The sequence below is a fragment of the Anopheles stephensi genome, unplaced genomic scaffold, assembly GCF_013141755.1.
Source record: "Anopheles stephensi strain Indian unplaced genomic scaffold, UCI_ANSTEP_V1.0 ucontig40, whole genome shotgun sequence".
NCBI classification, from domain to species: Eukaryota; Metazoa; Arthropoda; class Insecta; order Diptera; family Culicidae; genus Anopheles; species Anopheles stephensi.
The window spans coordinates 1-16,918 of record NW_023405347.1 but is presented as its reverse complement, the minus strand read 5'-3'; the positions used below and the strand labels follow the sequence as shown (position 1 = coordinate 16,918).

General features: G+C 49.3%; 2 protein-coding genes across 4 annotated transcripts; one reads left to right on the top strand and one right to left on the bottom strand.

The window, feature by feature from the left end:
- Window positions 1–5: 5 nt before the first annotated feature.
- On the bottom strand, window positions 6–12,539 carry LOC118516849 (glycogen-binding subunit 76A-like). Of its 3 annotated transcripts, none has more exons than XM_036062706.1 (4): window positions 11,466–12,539; window positions 5,733–5,783; window positions 3,645–3,807; window positions 6–3,105 (listed from the first exon to the last, which is right to left on the bottom strand). In XM_036062706.1, the coding sequence occupies exons 3-4, from the start codon at window positions 3,789–3,791 to the stop codon at window positions 1,132–1,134; spliced, it is 2,121 nt and encodes a 706-aa protein (XP_035918599.1). In that variant the 5' UTR covers window positions 3,792–3,807; window positions 5,733–5,783; window positions 11,466–12,539; the 3' UTR covers window positions 6–1,131. The 3 variants fall into 3 exon arrangements, with proteins under 3 accessions (XP_035918599.1, XP_035918601.1, XP_035918600.1); XM_036062708.1 differs by having other exon boundaries at window positions 5,763–5,783; XM_036062707.1 differs by lacking the exon at window positions 5,733–5,783.
- Window positions 12,540–15,747: 3,208 nt separating this feature from the next.
- LOC118516855 (divergent protein kinase domain 1B-like) lies at window positions 15,748–16,805 on the top strand (the record flags this gene model as incomplete). The annotated part of the gene is made up of 3 exons (XM_036062716.1): window positions 15,748–15,928; window positions 15,998–16,152; window positions 16,230–16,805. A coding segment is annotated over exon 3 (372 nt), but the record flags the coding sequence as incomplete, so codon positions are not given.
- Window positions 16,806–16,918: the final 113 nt, after the last annotated feature.

The following is a 16,918-nucleotide window of genomic DNA, read 5'->3' as shown; positions in this document are numbered from 1 at the left end:
CTTGATACTTCAATAATTGCTCACTTTATTCAACTTCTTCTAAACTGAGTGTGTGAGTGTGTGTTTGTCTGTGTATGTCATGTACATCCGTGCGCACCCGTTTGCCATCCCGTTTTCCCGCCCCTCCTCCGATCGGCGGATGTGCACCAGCATAACAACAGTCAGCATAATTCATTACATCGCTATTCCTACCATTACTAAACTTTGGGATTTGCATGTTACATTCTAACGCTGGAGATGCCCGTGATCGGCTACAGTGATCTGCTTTACCATCATACATAAGACACAGTGTTTATTATAGCGTTTGTCCTCTTGTTCTTTTCCGATCGCGCCTTCAAACCTTGCGCTCGTGGGGCGCGTGCGCTCGTGGGGCATCCTTTCTCGATTGCCCCCTTTTCTTACTTCACTGTTCACTTTTCCTTCCAACAGACGGTTCGAGTTCGTTATTTACACCTAGCTTTCCTATAAAACAAATAACACTCAAATTAACGGTACATGTTACATGGTGTGTGTATTTTAAAATAAACTTTCGCAAACATAACATTCTCATGCTCCTCTCATGCACTAATCTCATCTTCCCAGCGTCCCCCCGGTTTTCCATTTCAATAAACGCTATGCAGAGTCTCTACCACAGGCGGTTCGGAGGATTAGTCTACTAAAGCTTTCAACAGGACACTACCGTATTATTCTTCTTAGCCTGTACTCCTCACTCGTCACACTAGTTCGCCTTTTTTGGGATGGGAAGATTTTTTGCCAATTTTCGTTCAAATTCAATACTTTACCTCGTTTCGAGTGGCTTCACGTTCGTAACGTTTGAAGCAGTGAGGGGCGGGTCGACCCGAACCTGAGTGTGAGGGGCGGAGCCATCCGTAAGCGACCCAGAATCGTTTGGATCGTACACCAAGGTTCCAACCCGTTTCGGGACGACCCGGTGGTGCCCGTGAGTTCGTCGAGTTCGGTCTACTCCAAGGGGTCGTCCCGAAATCGTTACGGCTCGACTCGGACTCGTTGTCAAATTTCAAATTCAAATTTCAATTCGAATTACAAAAACAACAACAACAACCAACAAAAAAAACCCACTTCCTTTCCTTTAATACTACACACTCGAACCAAACGGGCGATGATGTTGCTTTAGTAGAAATTGCTACACCAGGCCGGTTCCGAGGTGGGTAGCAGCAGGGAGGCAATGGTGGAGCTGCCCGGTGCCCCGGCCAGTGGCGCACGACTCAGCGAGCTCATCGGTGTCGGTTGCGTGATCGGCAGACACTGGAAGACGTAGTTCGTGTCGTAATTGTTATCCCAGAACTGTTCGCCCCTGCAGTGAAACCGGATGGCCATCTCGATGCGCTGACCGACCTGCACCGAGTTGCCGTGCAGCGTGAAGCTAAACTTGTCCGAAAACCCGTCGCACGAGTTCTCCGCGTACACGGCCTGCAGGTCGGCATAGCTGCGCCAGTTGTCGAGCGTGTACCGCACGTACACCGACTTGTGGAAGTCGAGGTTCCGCACGCGCACCGTGCCGGTGATGGTGAGCGTGATCGGATCGGTGACGGCCGCATTCTCCAGGTTCACCTGCTTTTCGCGCACCCGGTCGAGGAAGCAGGGCAGGGCGCCCGGTTGCTGGAACAGCGGCACCAGCACCCGGTCCGCCTTCGGTCCGAGGCTTATGATTTCCGGCATCGGTTGCTCGGCGGCCGGCGCGATCGTCAGATCCTCGAATGCGGACTGGGGCACCTTCGGCACCTCGTCCATAAACGTCCGCACGTCGGTCAGATCGAGCCCGAGCACATCGGCAAATCGGACGATCTTCTTCCGGCCCGGCGTACCCGGCGGCGTTTTGCCCGTCTTCAGCGACGAGCATCGCCGTATGCGCTGGGGTTTGCTCTCCTCCTCGTCCTCATCGCCCGACGACATCGTGGCCCGTCGCCCAGCATGCTTCCTGTCCCCGTCTTCCTCCTCCAGCTCCTCCTCGTGGTTCTGGGTGCAATCGTGCAGTATCTTCTCGACCGCCGCTATCTGGATTGTCGCTCCGTGGGCGGTGCACTGTTCGCCGCCGGCCAATGCGGCAGCAACGGTGTCTCCTGCTCCCCCGGCGTGCAACAGTTCGGCGTCCTCTTCATACTTTAACCCGTGGCTCATTAGGCCGAGCTCCGTGTCGGCATTGATGACGGTACCGCGCGGCATGATCGCATGCCCGTTGCCCATCCGATGGGATGCCGCCGAGCTGTGGGTGGCACTGTCCGGCATATCGCACCCCGTCTGATCGTCCAGCGGTTCCATCGTCACGTCCTGCAGCGTGCTGTTGCTGTTCGAGCTCATCCCGGTGAAGGTAGAATGGTTCGACTCGGTCGACTGGGACGGTGGCAGGGACTCGGAACAGCTGTCACTGTCGACGAGCGTGCTGGCCGCGGTGTACCCCGGCACGTGTCCGTTCGCCGTCTGACTAGATAGGCTGGGCGCGTTAAAAGGATTGCTATTCGCTGAGGTAGCTGCTACTACTGGGGGTATGTGTGCGATCGGTGCGTCCTCGCTTACCGTGGCGTTCGGACCACGCTGCCCACTGCCGCTCGTCAATGTCGAGTACGGTCCCGCGCCCGTTGATCGCCCTCCAGCCCCGCCCGGTACAATCGGGCAATCGTAGTACTCACAGCCGCTGGCCGACCGTTGCTCTGGATCGGAACTGTCCGGGTCGTAGAACTGACAGTCGGAGGAACTGCTGTGACTGCTGCTTGCCGCCGAACCCTGAGGCGTGGAGCAGGGCGATGAGCAGACGTAGCCCGATTCGGGTGCTTGCACTATCGCCGGATCGTTAAGCGGTGGTGGAGTAGCGGTGGCCAACGGTAAACCGGTCGGTGTGGCGGTTGCCGTTTCGATCAGTCGGGTGTATTCGCATTCTTCCACCGGCGAGCTGGGACTTTCCGCTTCCAGGCCAAAGTCAAAGCAGGAGTCGGCCTCGTTCGCTACTATCATGCGCAGAGGCTGCAGGCTCGTTACGCCTGTCGGGTCGTTGGCGGTCGCCGATAGCCAGGTGTTTTCCGTGTGCTGTTGCTGTTGCTCCTCCGCCGTAAGCCGACCTTCGTCCTCATCGTCATCACCGGTGCTGCCCTGCAAGTAGAAGCCGATCAATACCGAATCATCAATCGTGGCAGACGGGGACATCTGGGGACAGGTATGGACACTCAAGACATTAAGCGCTAGAAAGTGAACATCGCGCGGTGCTTCGTTCGAAGGAAACGATCGTGAGCTGATCATATGAAAGCGCGTCTCTCAATAATCTGCTGTCCAAAAGAGGAAAGCGCCCCAAAAGAAGAAAACGTCATCCTTTAGGACTCCAGAGAACTACAAGTTCATAGTTCTCTCGACCTCTTAGGTCATGCCTGCCATTTCTGGCTTCTGGACACTTGATGATACCACGCAGTTGGATAGTCAGTCCACACTACGGGGGAACGGTCCGGCCGGGACGCATGTCCATTTTGAAGTTCATAGTTATAATGTCTAAAGAAAACCACGCACTAATGGTGGGCTAGGGACTTGTGTGAGGCAGCGAAACGTTAGTACGATCAACAGCGATCAACAAGCAGTAATGGGATGCAGCACAGGATGATAGGGGATGAGGAAAAGTCTAAAAGGACCCCCCCTATTACCTGGGAGCCAAGATTCCGCAAACGGGACTGCAAGCTTCGGGCGAAGGCTTCGGCACGGCTCCGGCAAGACATACCGATCGGCAGCAGTGCGGTGATCCCGCACGGTCTGTCAGGTCCAGTCGCTGACGGATCGCCCGATGTGGTCATGGAAGCAAGGCAGTTTCTGTCGAAGAGAGAGAGAGAGAGAGTACGGAAAGAAAAGCTATCAGAAACAGACATGATCCGATTGAAGCTGGTCCGGAAATAGCGTCTAAGGGACAGAAGCCGCCGGTACTCTACACAGCGCATTAATGGCTACGGAGAAGCGGGGTTAGCATCGGAAAAGGGAATGCCAGATGGTTAATTAAAACGATCCATTTGCAAACTGCGACTATCAGTGCGACTGATAGGTATTAGCAATTATAGGTATGGCATGGGCAAAATGGGGAGGCACTTTAAGCACTCGAAGCGACATATAAGCTAAAAGTATGGGAGTTCTGACTTGCAAAATCGAAAACGGAATTGGAAAATGTTTGCCAAATGGTCGCTCAAGATATCTTCGAAACCCCCCAGACTCTTGTGCTGTTTTTGACTTCTGTAGCACCGTATTCAAACGATACGGGCACAAACACACACACACACACACACACACACACACCGAATGGATCGTTCTTCGATGAGAGGGGGGCCATTTTTTTGTTGTTCCTTCGTCTATATTTTCAATTAAATTTATTTATGGCACAAACGGTCTCACAGGAACGCGACCACTTCTGACGCACGTTTTTTTGCTTTCCAAAGGGTCTGTTGTGTGTCTGCGGCTGTTTGGATGTGTGTGTGTGTGTTGATGTGAGGTTGATGAATTAAATTGCGCGCCCCGATCAAGGGATGGGTGGGAGGGAGGTGGGTGTTGGAAGGGGGTGGTTCCTCCCCATCAGAGTTCATCGTTACAGGTTGCTGGCCTTGCGCAGCGGTATTGCACTTTCGATCGAACTGTCTCTCTCTCTCTCTCTCTCTTTTTGAGAGACTCACACATGATCTGCGTTCTGCGTGGTTAAGGCAAATCTGTGACAAAAATTGTTTTTTTTTTCACGCCGCTTTAGGGAGATCTTCTACAAGAATTTGACGTTTTTTTTGTACACGCTCTAAAGCAATTCGATTCGAAAAGCCACGGTTCGAACGTCAAACTTGAGTCTCGTATCATCGTGGTGCGCCCCCCCATCATGATCAGCATCTTAAACGAACTTTCTATAAATACTGTGGCGCCTTTTTTTTGGTTATTGCATTCGCGTATCGTACGATCCTTTTTCATCTACACCCGAACGCCACCACCAACAAACAAACAAACAAACAAACAATCATCATCTCCTTTTTTCCTTTAAGGAGCGAGCGCGTGTTTTTGCAGAAGATAGGCAGAGGCCGTACAGATACTGGTTTAGCTGCTTGTTTTGGTTGTGAATTGCAATGAAAAGCAGTCCAATAAGCAGAGCGGAAGGTGTTGTGAATCGTACACAGTACAAGAAGAACGTGTTTGAAAATGGAGCGAAAAAAAAAGCAATAAAATGTGTTGTAGTGAGTGAAATGAAAAAAAATAATAAAGAAATCTAGAAAACAAAATAAATCGTAAAAAATATATGAAAACAAAAAAAGGACAAATGAACAAAGAAATAAATAAACGAACAAAAAAATAAAATAAAGGCACATAAAAGAGAACCAAATAAGAATGACCAACCAAGTGATAAAAAATTGGAACAGCTTTAAAGTTGTGTTCTTTAAAACAAGTAACATTTTACAGAAGAATCAAATTTAAGCTAACTTCAATAAAACATAAAAGAGACAAACAAAAGAACAACAATAAAAACAACGAATCTTAGAAAAGCAGAACAAAAAAAAAAGGACCAAGCATTTAAGAAAAAGGAGAAGCAGGTTTAAGAAAAAGAGAAAAAGTGCTTAAATATATGAAACAACTTTCCACAAGCGAACCAAAACAAAACGAAAAGAACAACTAACGAAACGAAGTACAACAAAAAGAGAACAGACGAAACAGTAAACAAGAAGAAGAAAAACAAAAACGAAGAATATAAACAAAATCAAAAAGAAGGCAATAAGAACCTGATCAAAATGATCCACCACCAGACGTACAGTGTCCAAGCTTCATGTAATCTGGAAGAGATAGTTCAAAGGGGAAGAATTAAAATTCAATTATCACACACACACACGCATACACTCGTACAAAATGGCGCAATTGCGTAAACTTTAAACAGAAACATCAGCTGATTGCTGCCACCCTCGGACACGCGCAACCGAAAGAGAGAAAGTAACACTTGAAGGTGAAGAAAATGCGTGCGCGTGTAACCATCGAACTGAGCCGCCGAAGGGAGAGGGAGTGGGGGGTGGACGATATGGGAGTGTCGCAGAAAATCCGGTTGAGACCGACCGACCGATTTGCTTCGAAAGGTCCTATTCTTAGCGCGAAACAATAATCAACGAGTCGGAGAAGGGATGTTGCCGAAGAACAAAACACCATAAGGAGAATCGAAATCCAAGGAACCCCAAGCAACAACCAAACCAATGATTCTGATGGCGTTTGGTGGTGTCTTCCAATCAATGTCCCCCTGTCACGCGGCTCGGGCAAGAGATCCACAACCTGAGCGCAACAAACAAAACTTGGCTAGGCCTGTGCCATTGATTCAACCCGCGTTCGGTCGGTCGGTCAGCGATCAATGGGAAGGCAGCAGTGTTGCTTCGCCGATCCGTTGGCCCGGAGGAGGAGGAGGAGCAGGAGGGGGACTTGTTCTCGCTTACCCTGTTTTTTGTTTGATATGTTTGTTGTATCCTAAAAAAAGACTAATGTCAATGTCGCACGCGTGTAGACCGATCCTGAACATCACCAACCAAAAGCCAACGACAGCGTTGTGTGCGGTACGATTAGACGGATTTCGACACGAGCTCGAGACGTCGGTTCAGTGTCGTCAGAAGACACGGGGCGATAATAGTAATTAACGCGATAGTCTGAAGGAACTGTCTAGTAAGGATGATGTGCGTGATACAATTTAATTATAGATGATGGTTCAATGATGCATTATGCTTTTGGGGCATGCAGGATCATGAAGGATGTTTGGTGGCGTTATTGAATGAGAAGTGTGCTATGCCGCGAGATGAAACATGATAAAGGCTGGTCTTAGTTTAGTTACGGAGTTATGGGTTCCCTTCACCGACCGATAGTTAGCGATTTACCATCGACAGACACAAACGCGACGGAGAAAAAGGTGTTTAAGAAATGTCATTAAACTGACACCGTACAATCAGGCCCAAGGTAGTCCTTTTTCGGTGGTCGTTGTGACCACACACACCGGCGGTTATGTACGCATGTAAGCAATTAATAATTAATTGGCACTTGGTTCTCGGGACTACAAAGTCTTATATCATGGCGTACGCTATTATACACGGAAGATCACGGTTTGTTATTGAATAAATCACTTCTTTTTCCATTGGAGCAACAACCCTCGGCAGCACTTCTTATGGGCGTTTTAGCCCAGCAAATGATTCGTACCTGTGGGTCATTTCGGTGGGAAAAGATGGCGGATTTTTATACTGGGCTTCATCTTCCTTCGCTCTACAATCTCGAGAGCTCTTGCCCTGCCATTACTGAGCTCCATGACTAGCCTTACCCTTTGGCGGATAATCAGTTCTGGGTATGGACAGAAATCCTGATGGGATTCAATATCCAGCCTTGCAATGTAAAGACCGTATCGACCTACCGGCATCGCTACCGTACCGACGATCGGGCCACCCCGGTTAGTTCACCATCGTTCTGGCAAATAATGGGCCTCCTATTGGCAAAAAATCAAGTGGCATTCGAATTTCCTCATCGTTTAGAATGCTGATAATCTGTTGAACTACTGGTGGCAGGTCTGAGGAGTAGATGGCTGATGTGGATTTTGATTTTGGATACTGTAGAACATTCTCTAGTAATATCTTGGTTCAATGAGGATGATCCAAGGATAAGAATCAAACTATCGGATAAACCAAGCATTAGCAGCGCAGCTCAAACAGTGTCAGTTTACACTACACGATTTCTTTAACTTGTTAAATGTGAACACACTCCCCAGCATTGGCTGACTGAACTCGCGAACTAATTCACACCAGCCACTATCTGCCACGTGCCGTCATGATGCAACGGATCGCATTATGATGCTGAGTGGTGGGCTCACATCTTCTTCGGTAGCGTGTTGTTTATGAAATCCGGAGATTGTTTCCTGGCTCCAGTGCTTCAACAAATACTACAGCTTAGCGGTAAAACGCCATCGATCGTTTTAGCATTATTAGCAAAAATCAACTTTTCCAATTTACTTTCAAATGGCGCGTAAGTAATGAGCCAATTCAAATTCATAATTAAGGAGTGTGCATAATCCACAAATCACTTGCCGGGTTCATGCAACACCCACGTGGGAGTACAACGTAGGGTAAGAGTAGGTTCATCAAATGCAAAAGAACGACTAGGGGTTCGATTCGATCGGATCAATTAACGAACGGGGGAGAGAAGCCTACGAGCTAGTGCTTCGTTGCACTTCCTAATCGAGGTGTAAACATGAACCGTTGCATCGTTCTGGTGGACCGGTGTAATCCATCCACCGTATCAGCGCGTACACCGTAAACAATAAACACAGCCGCGTTATCTGACGACGGTCCCCGCCCGTACAGGTTATGCTCGGGCAACACTCACATTGCTCCGGCGTCTCGCGAGCGTCGGTTGTGAATTCGTTGGCAGTATGTTTACCAACACACAGAGCGATCGGCGATAACAACAGCTGAGAGCAGGGCGAGGCATAACACAACGCACAACGCAGTAAGGTACGAAATTAACTCTGCAGCTCCAGAATAGGAACGCCGCACGAAGTTGGTGCGATGATTTCGTTCACCCCAGACACGTTAGGGGGGGGGGGGGGGGGGGGGTTTGGGCCGTAAAAATTTAAAATATTCCCAACTGCTTCCGACATTTTTTTTTGTACCGCCGTGTTAATTTTGCCAAAGGGTAAGGGACCAGATTTGTTTAGCGCCAATCAAATGAATCACTCAGGCAGCTTGTGCTTCTCAGATGCTTATCACTGATAGGACACGATCTTTCCGTGGGGCTTTACGGGGTCGCTTCTTTGTTGTCTGTAGGCTGTCCGGCGTGATTAAGTCGCAGCGAGTGGCTGTAACGATTCTTATTAAGTAATGGTTTCGTATGTCGAAAGCAAAATGGAGTCCAAAAAAAAAAATGGCAACAGTATGACACACCGACTATTTTTAGTAATTTTTTCTACAAATTTTTATTTCCAGGTGACTGTAGTAACAACTGGCACCTTTATTTACGCAACAATGAGAAACAGAAGTTTATTCTGTGTATCGCCGCGATCGCGCGTTAATTTGCATCGATAGAAAGTGGCATGGAGACGCCTGGTGGTCGGTACAACACGGTCGCACGGGTAACACATTCGCCCAGTCCCGGCTGCCGCCTTACGCACACCAGAAGCAATCAATTTAAGCACGAATTTCTCAATTTATGAATTTAAGCAACCGGACACCCACGGTCAAGGACATAGATGTGAAGCACGTGCGCGTGTCCGTTTGAGGCGATCCAAAGGAAATGCTCGAGAAAAGTGAACAAGAAAGGAAAAGTAATAATTAGTAAATGATGCAACTCGATTGTATTGAGCACGGCTTGGAACGAGTTTTGAACGGTGCTCACTACCGTTAGTAGTAGTGCCATTAGAACTAGAAAATGATGAAAAAGCGCGTAGAAACGCATGGCGCCATAATGATACCCAGCCAGTTTCGTAATCCCCACGCCACGGCGTCTCGTAAATTCGGGCCAGACCCTTTTTGCTGGCGCTGAAAACGAGCGAAAGCGAAATATCGTACGTATTCCGGAGCGTGTGGTCACCTTCAAATGACATTCCTCCCCAAAAAGTCGGTGGGCGATGGGTGCACATATCTATACACACATGCGGAGTGCTGCGCGTCGAAAGATATATTGTGCTGCGTTTTCTCTGATGCACTTCGGCGTCTGTGGTTGGGTTTGACCGGTGGATCTCTGGCTGGATGGTATGACGGTGCAGTTTGCTTTTATGGGTGTGTTGTTTTCCCAATTAACCGGCCCCTTGGGGAGTGCCAACTGCATTCGATGCGCGCTATGATAGACGACCGCCGAAGCGATCCACCGTTTGGACGATCGATAACGGTGATAGCGGCTCTAGGTCGTAAAGTAATTAGGTACCTTATCAACCAGTCCAAGCAGAACACGTACGAGTTTTCGTATTAAGAATGCATACTAATTACAGCACATGATTCGTGGGTGTAGGATGTTGGTCCTAGCTGCTCATCTCGATCATCTGACCCTCTTCTACCAGGCGGGGGCGCCATGTTTCCAAGCCGACGGCGTAATTGATTGCCACCCGAACGTCAGACTGTCTGGCTACCCGCTTTCGGTCAGTTGATGAAGCTGTCCGTCTAAATTGAGCAAACGTTGCACGAGGTGCACCATATCGACGGTGTGGGATGATCAGCTGGTTCACCATTGGCCGGCTACCGCCATCGCCAAAGGGCTCGGCCATTGGCCCCCAAATGTTGCATCCAATCGAATAGCGTCAATCATCACCTGATCGTGACATTTCACCATGATCTACCTGTGCATCCTTGGACGGAGTGTAGAGCGAGCGAGCGAGAGAGAGAGATAACGCCCACAACACAACATTCCTTTACACCCCCCGCCCGTGGCACATTACCGGTGTATCGGGTTCGCTAGCGGACAATGTTTGCCCGCTGATCCGTTGTAGCAGCATTATCACACAACCAGGTTGAAGCAGGTCGGTAGCTTTTCGCTTTGGCAATGGCCAACAACAAAACCAATAGATCCAATATTACCGTGTGATCACGTTGTGTTGCGGGCAAGCGTGACACCACAAAATACGATACGATTCGAAGGTTTATTTTTAAGCCGCCTCCACCACACAGGCCTGCTCAAAACACAGGATATTAGAGAGCAGCAGAGGAGGGCGCACATGGGGCATGAAAATAGATTTTTCCTACCGTAAGGAAAGAGAAAGCGCGCGACTGCTCGCAGGACGCAAACAGGAACACGCCAATGCTGTGCGGGCGGATGCGCGAGGTGTAGGTGTAGTGGAAGATGATTTCGCCGAGGTCCTGTTATTCAAAACAGAGCGTTGTAAAATACCATGTCCAGTTTGTTTTTAAATGTTTCAGCGTAAAGAAAAGCAACTGAAAAATCTCCTTTTTTTGTACACTTGATTGCATCATGTGTACGCTCAGTTGGTAGGAACAGTGAGAGAATATGTGATCGAGTTTGGTCAAAAATATTTTTTCCAACAGAAGGATTTACTAATGGAGTTATTATCCTCTTGGGGGCCTACTGCACATGTTCATGGTTCTGGAACTAGGAAAGATTTCTAACACCATACGAAAACAAACGAAAAAGAAGCAGTACAAGAGGTGTTCACGAGCTCCTCATCAATTGGCATGTGCGTCGACCAAAACACAAACAAAACCTCCCTCAGAACACACACACACAAGGAGGAAGTGTGGGGAAAGTGAAAAATTGGTTCCCAACCCATCAACGTGTGCGCGACGCACGATGGTGCTATATACACACGCTGCTTGCTCTGTTATGGACAGCAAACCAACCCCGGCTGGAAGAGTTCAAATGGAGGTCATAATGATTTTCGTAAAGTCCGAAAACGGGAGATCCCGACCACGGTTCGCGATCATCGCGCGCATGCGTGACAAAAACACTCTTCCTTTAACCGCAGCAATTTAACCGCTTCAGCTCAACTGCTGACTTACCGTAGCTCTATGAGAAGTCCAATAACAATCGCTGTCCTGTGACGATGATTGGTTGGCTGATCGGCGCCGAACAGATGCCGGATCAGCTGCTGACTGCAAAACAACCGGCTAGGGGTGATGAGTTCGGTCGTAGTTTTCGCGTGGTAGCGTACCAGTCCTCCGTGGGTCGTCGTTGCCAGCCGCAGTTGCCCGCAGTGCGGTCGCCAAAATGAGCACTCCTTGCACTGTGGTGGCTGGATGCTATCGACACGATCGACGATCGCGTGCACTGATGCTCGGTGAGCACCAAATTTCGTTGCACTTGTTCGGTAGGCACAACACACGCACCACACGAAGGACAATCGCGTCAACACACACACGGAGATGATAATATCACTAAAAAGCTATTGCATATACAACAATATAAGGAACCAGGCACACCACCGTCAACACTGTTGCAACACTAGAGACAACGTAGCACCCGGTGCGCTACCGAGGAAGCTGATGTATGCACCGACAGAGGACTGTAAGAAGCAGATGAGCACTGGTCTGTGTCTGCGTGTGTGTAAGATATCGATGATGATACGAGCTGCGCGCGTGTTTGTGTGTTTAAGGATGTTTTTGCTTTTGTTTGTTTGTTTTTTTTTCGGCCAACAAACAACCGACAATTTGCCCTTAGTGCACTTTCGAAGGGTTCTGCGTGAAGAACAGGGGGTTGCTTAGATGATCATCATTGCAGTAAATTCTCACTTTTTGCTTCTGTTGTGCACCAGCGTGCCACTTTCTTTCGCTCTTTTCGTAATTTATCTTCCGAGCACCTCCGCGTGCCCACCACCACTCGACGCACACTCGTTTCAAGCACTTTTTGAATTCCGTTTCACCACCGTTCCGTTTCCGCGCAGATTTTCACCACCACTTACACGCGCGGACGATCTAACGCTGGGTTCTGGTCGGAATCGCGGGGGGGAGCAGAACTTGTGATACCGTCACTCGTTTCGCACCAGCACGATCGTTAGCCACAAGGATCGCACCGGAGAGACGTGATTCACGGCGGCGGAAGTAATCACTCACGTAGCCTCTTTTTTTGTCAGAGACGCCGAACGACGAGGATTCTTGCCGGAGAGAATTTCCTTTTTCTGCGAGGAGAATAGCCACGAGGATGCTATTCTTCCAGAAAGGTGGTTGCGGTTGCGGTGGTTACGCTTCCTGGCGGTTCTTCTGCCCGGCTTGTGGTAGAAACGTCGTTCCGTGCGTAAGAACCTGAGAAGCATCCGCCAGAAAAAGGGAACTGATGAATGGTAGAGCTGAAACATCGAAACAGACGTTCGATTTGTCCTTTCAATCTTAAGGACGACCAATGGAAGGGAAGATAAGGTGTAATGCAACTGCTGAACAGAAGGTTTCTCTGGAGGAAAATAAAGGTCAACTCGAAAAAGGTCCTCAGAACGGCTAATCGATAGTAATTGGTATTGGTTACACAAACACTGTGCAGGACGTACACACACACACTCACACCCAGATATACAAAGCACTTCATATTGTTCGTTTGCGCGCCAACGTTGTCACCCGCCATGGGGTAAATTAGTTTAAATGCAAGGATACACATTCTGTAAGGACATCACTTGAACACGTGGTGCGCTAAGGTTGCTTTGGGTGGATGGGTCTACTAGCACATTCCAATCGCTACTGTGGAGGAGAAAGCTATTGCTACTGCTTCCGTCTGGACTGAAAAGGGTGGATTTGAGTCCTTCTGATAAGATTAGTGCTTACCGGTACGGTACAGTCTCGTCGGTGTAAACCGATCGGGCTGCAGTGACCCGAGGTTGATCGGTTTAGGCGGTGGTTGACACTTGGCGTCGTCCGTGCTAGAGACTTGGTACCCGACACAGTACCAGAAGCACACTAGAGGCTAACACACACCTGGCCCAACCAGTTTGGAGGATGGGCGCTGGAACTCTAATCGCGGCCACACTTTGCTTCGTTGTGCTATTCCTCCTTGGCACGGGAGGCTGACTGCGTGTGTGCGAGGGTTTGTGTGTTTGGTTGCGCGCGTGTGTGTGTGTGGTGTGTGCTGTGTCAGCAGCGTGGCACCTGAAACGGAGGCACTCGAAAGATGTTCCGTAGCAGACGTCGCTTTGGCAAAGACTCCCCGGGTCAATCCACCGTGAAAGCGCCAGCGGGTTCGGTCCCTGTCCGTGTTTCGCCGTTGTCGTTAGCCAAGCCAAAGTGTCAAGAGAAGGACGTTGCAAGGTCGCGCTCGCTCATTCACTACACTCGCGCTGCTCACCAGCTGATGTATGTATGCTCGCGAGCGCGTGCTCTCAATCTCTCTCTCTCTCTTTCTCCCTTGCTCAGCTGTCAAAATGCGATGGAATCTCTGAACATAGGGTACACGCGCGCATTCTACTCAGTGTGCATTGCAAAACAATGATGCGTTTCTTGTGCGCTCTTCTGCTTCTCTCGCTCCTTCTCTCTTGACGTTTCCCTCTCGCTTCTGCACTGATTTTGTGTCTCGCTTTTATGTGTACACAGCGCGGTTTACCGTGTGGGAGCATAGAAAGCGCATGCGTACGTCGGATTATGCCGGTGAGGAGATGTTTGAAGTTTGGGGCCACTCTTGAGGCTGTCCGTTAGAGCTGCCAATTGTGGAGGGATTTGTAACATTGTGTTAATATTTGGTCGTGAAATTCTTCTCGCCAGCACCCAGTTTCAAGAGTGATCTACCTGAGCTATCTCTCTACGTAGGATGTGGAACGGCACAGCATAAAACTCGAGTCGCGTAACAATTCTTGAGGTTAGAATGATTCCAAATACCGATTGTATGCAAAAATGTAAACACTTGCATCACTCGCACCTACTCCCAGCGGAACCTATGCGATGGTCCCTTCCCTTGCATGCTTCCTGCAGCATGCTTTTTATGATACTTTCACTCTCGTTTGATGTTCTGCGAGAAAGAGAAGCAACGAGAAACGAGAAGAGAGTAGTTTTTGGTTTGGCTCTCTCCATCTCTCCTGGGTGCTGATTTCGTGTACTTAACACCTCTCTCTCTCTCTCTCTCTCTCTCTCTCTCTCTCTCTCTCTCTCTCTAGGGTAAATGCACTTACGAAATTCAATTTGACAAACTTTGTATTTTGAAAATTGATAAACCTCTTCAGCTTCTTCGAATTTTTGCTTAAAATCAACATAAAAGTTTAATACTGCGAAAGCTGATAAAAATTTTGATTTTTCCCACTGATAATCACATTCCTTACAGACGCTTCATTTACAAAAAGGTTTATCGCCTTCAATCGAACAGATAACGAACTAATCAGCTGATCGGTTCAGCATTTGCGATTTGCTGAATTGCAGCAGTTCGATTAACTGCCAAAGTCGGGAATTTTCGTCACACAGTTCTTAGGGAACTGGGTCATTCCAGACGGAATCGATAAACCGGTGCAATGACCTCGTTACATTTGGCTGCGTGTGCAATGACCTTACGACGAGGAAAACCATGCTTATCGGGCAGGAAGTGCCTTGCGTTATCGAACAAATGCAACGGCCCGAAAGTGCAATAGCACGGACGGATGGTGATTGTGCTGAAAGAAAAAACAAATGCGAATTTGGCCGAGCCAATGACACGATGACACAACCCCCCCCCCCCCCACCCCCTCCCCCCCCTCCCCTCGAACGATGCATATTATGCCACTGTGTGCCAACAGTGCAAATGCATATAAACATGCAGCCACGCTCGAGCGTGCGTGATACTAGCTGCATAGACGCTACAGCCACCGCGACTTCGGGTTGAATGAATCTTACGGACGGGGAATCCACTGCAACTGTGGATGTTACGGATGTTACAAATAACACAAACAAAAAGCGCTAGATACGCCTGCCCGACGAGGGACACACACACATGCGCAATGGCGGTCCGCTGGAGTCCTGCGGTTTCGGCACGATATGACGTCACTCATGAAAACAAATCCGGAACCGCGGACTGGCGCGCACGCACGCAAATTTTGCGCCTCGGCACGGGACGGTGACATTTTCGGGCGGACATTTGTTTTTATGTAACAATCAATCGCGCAAACCCGAACCATCATATAGCATACCGGCGGCCATTGAGTTTGTGGTTTGTTGGAGGGAGTTAGTAGGTAACCGGAAGCTCAAATCCTGACGCTGGGGAGTAGCATTCTTTTGGAAGGGTAAGACTGCCAGATCCAGATTCTTTGAGTTATTAACGTCAAACATGGTTCTGATTCTGTTACGAAGGTAAACCCAACCCAACACCAGCGCAACATGACAATCAGCAGCAACAGTGCCTGGTATTGCACGGCCGGTTTAAGAACATGACCCGCAGGTTTCGCTTCTCCCCGAGACGACGCCAGTACTGTGTGCTTACTTCGGCCGTGGTCCTGCTAATGGTGGTGCTGGGCGTAATGGGCTATCTTCTGAGCGGTATGCACTACTGCTTTGACGTGCTGGTTGAGTGGAAGATATCGAAAATAGTAAGTTGCCGACCAAACCTGGCCATTGATGGACGGGGGGCCTATATCTAATTCCACCACACATTCCAGTGCAATCAGTATTACACGAACGAAATCACGGGCTACATGTGTCCGGAGCTGTGTGCCGGTGATACCATATCGGAGTTCCACTGTCCACCGGCCCCACAAACCTTCAATCCGAACCGCTTTCTGGCACGCAAAGCCCAACAGTTTGGGTGGTTAAGGTAATGGCGTCCGGCCAACTAGGGACACACTCTAATCGCACTTACCTTTATCTTTTTTCCCCTCCACACACAAGCAGCACGCCGTTCCGGACGCAAGCTACGAGAAGCTGTCCTGGATCGATAGCCACCGTCAGGAGGAACACTTTCCAACGGAAGCGGAGTACGTGGGCATTGTGCGACGGTACGTCGAGCTGCGGTACAATCTTCAGCTACCGTTCGACAAGCTAGCTAGCTTGCTGAAGTTGAAGAACAAAAACAATCACATTCTGTTTCGGGCCAGCATGCGCAACAGCTGGAACCTGATCCAGAACAACGAGTACCTGTTGAGCCGGCTGTACGAGGAGAAGGAGATCTTCCCGCAGGTGTACGGTACGTGCGGCGATCTGTTCATTACCGAGCTGCTCGACACGGTGGAGTTCGACGAGCGTCGGTACCACTTTACCAACCACATCGATCTGTCCAAGTGGCGCTACCATCTGAAGGTGGCGGTGCTGATACTGGACTACCTGGACGAGATGGCCCAGAACCGGTTCCAGATGTGTGCGGTACTGTTGGCCGGATTCGGTATCAGTGACAGCCGGATGAAGTATCACGATTTGCGGTACATCAGTACGGAAGCGTCCATCGATCGGGCAGCTGTCGGATGGGCGTTGGTGTGCGGCCGATGCCGATTGTAGCTACCACGATTGTCGCAGTCGGTGCAACACCACCAGCCGCCAGTGTACGGCCGGTTTGCTGAACAACAATCTTCAGATTGTCTGCGAAA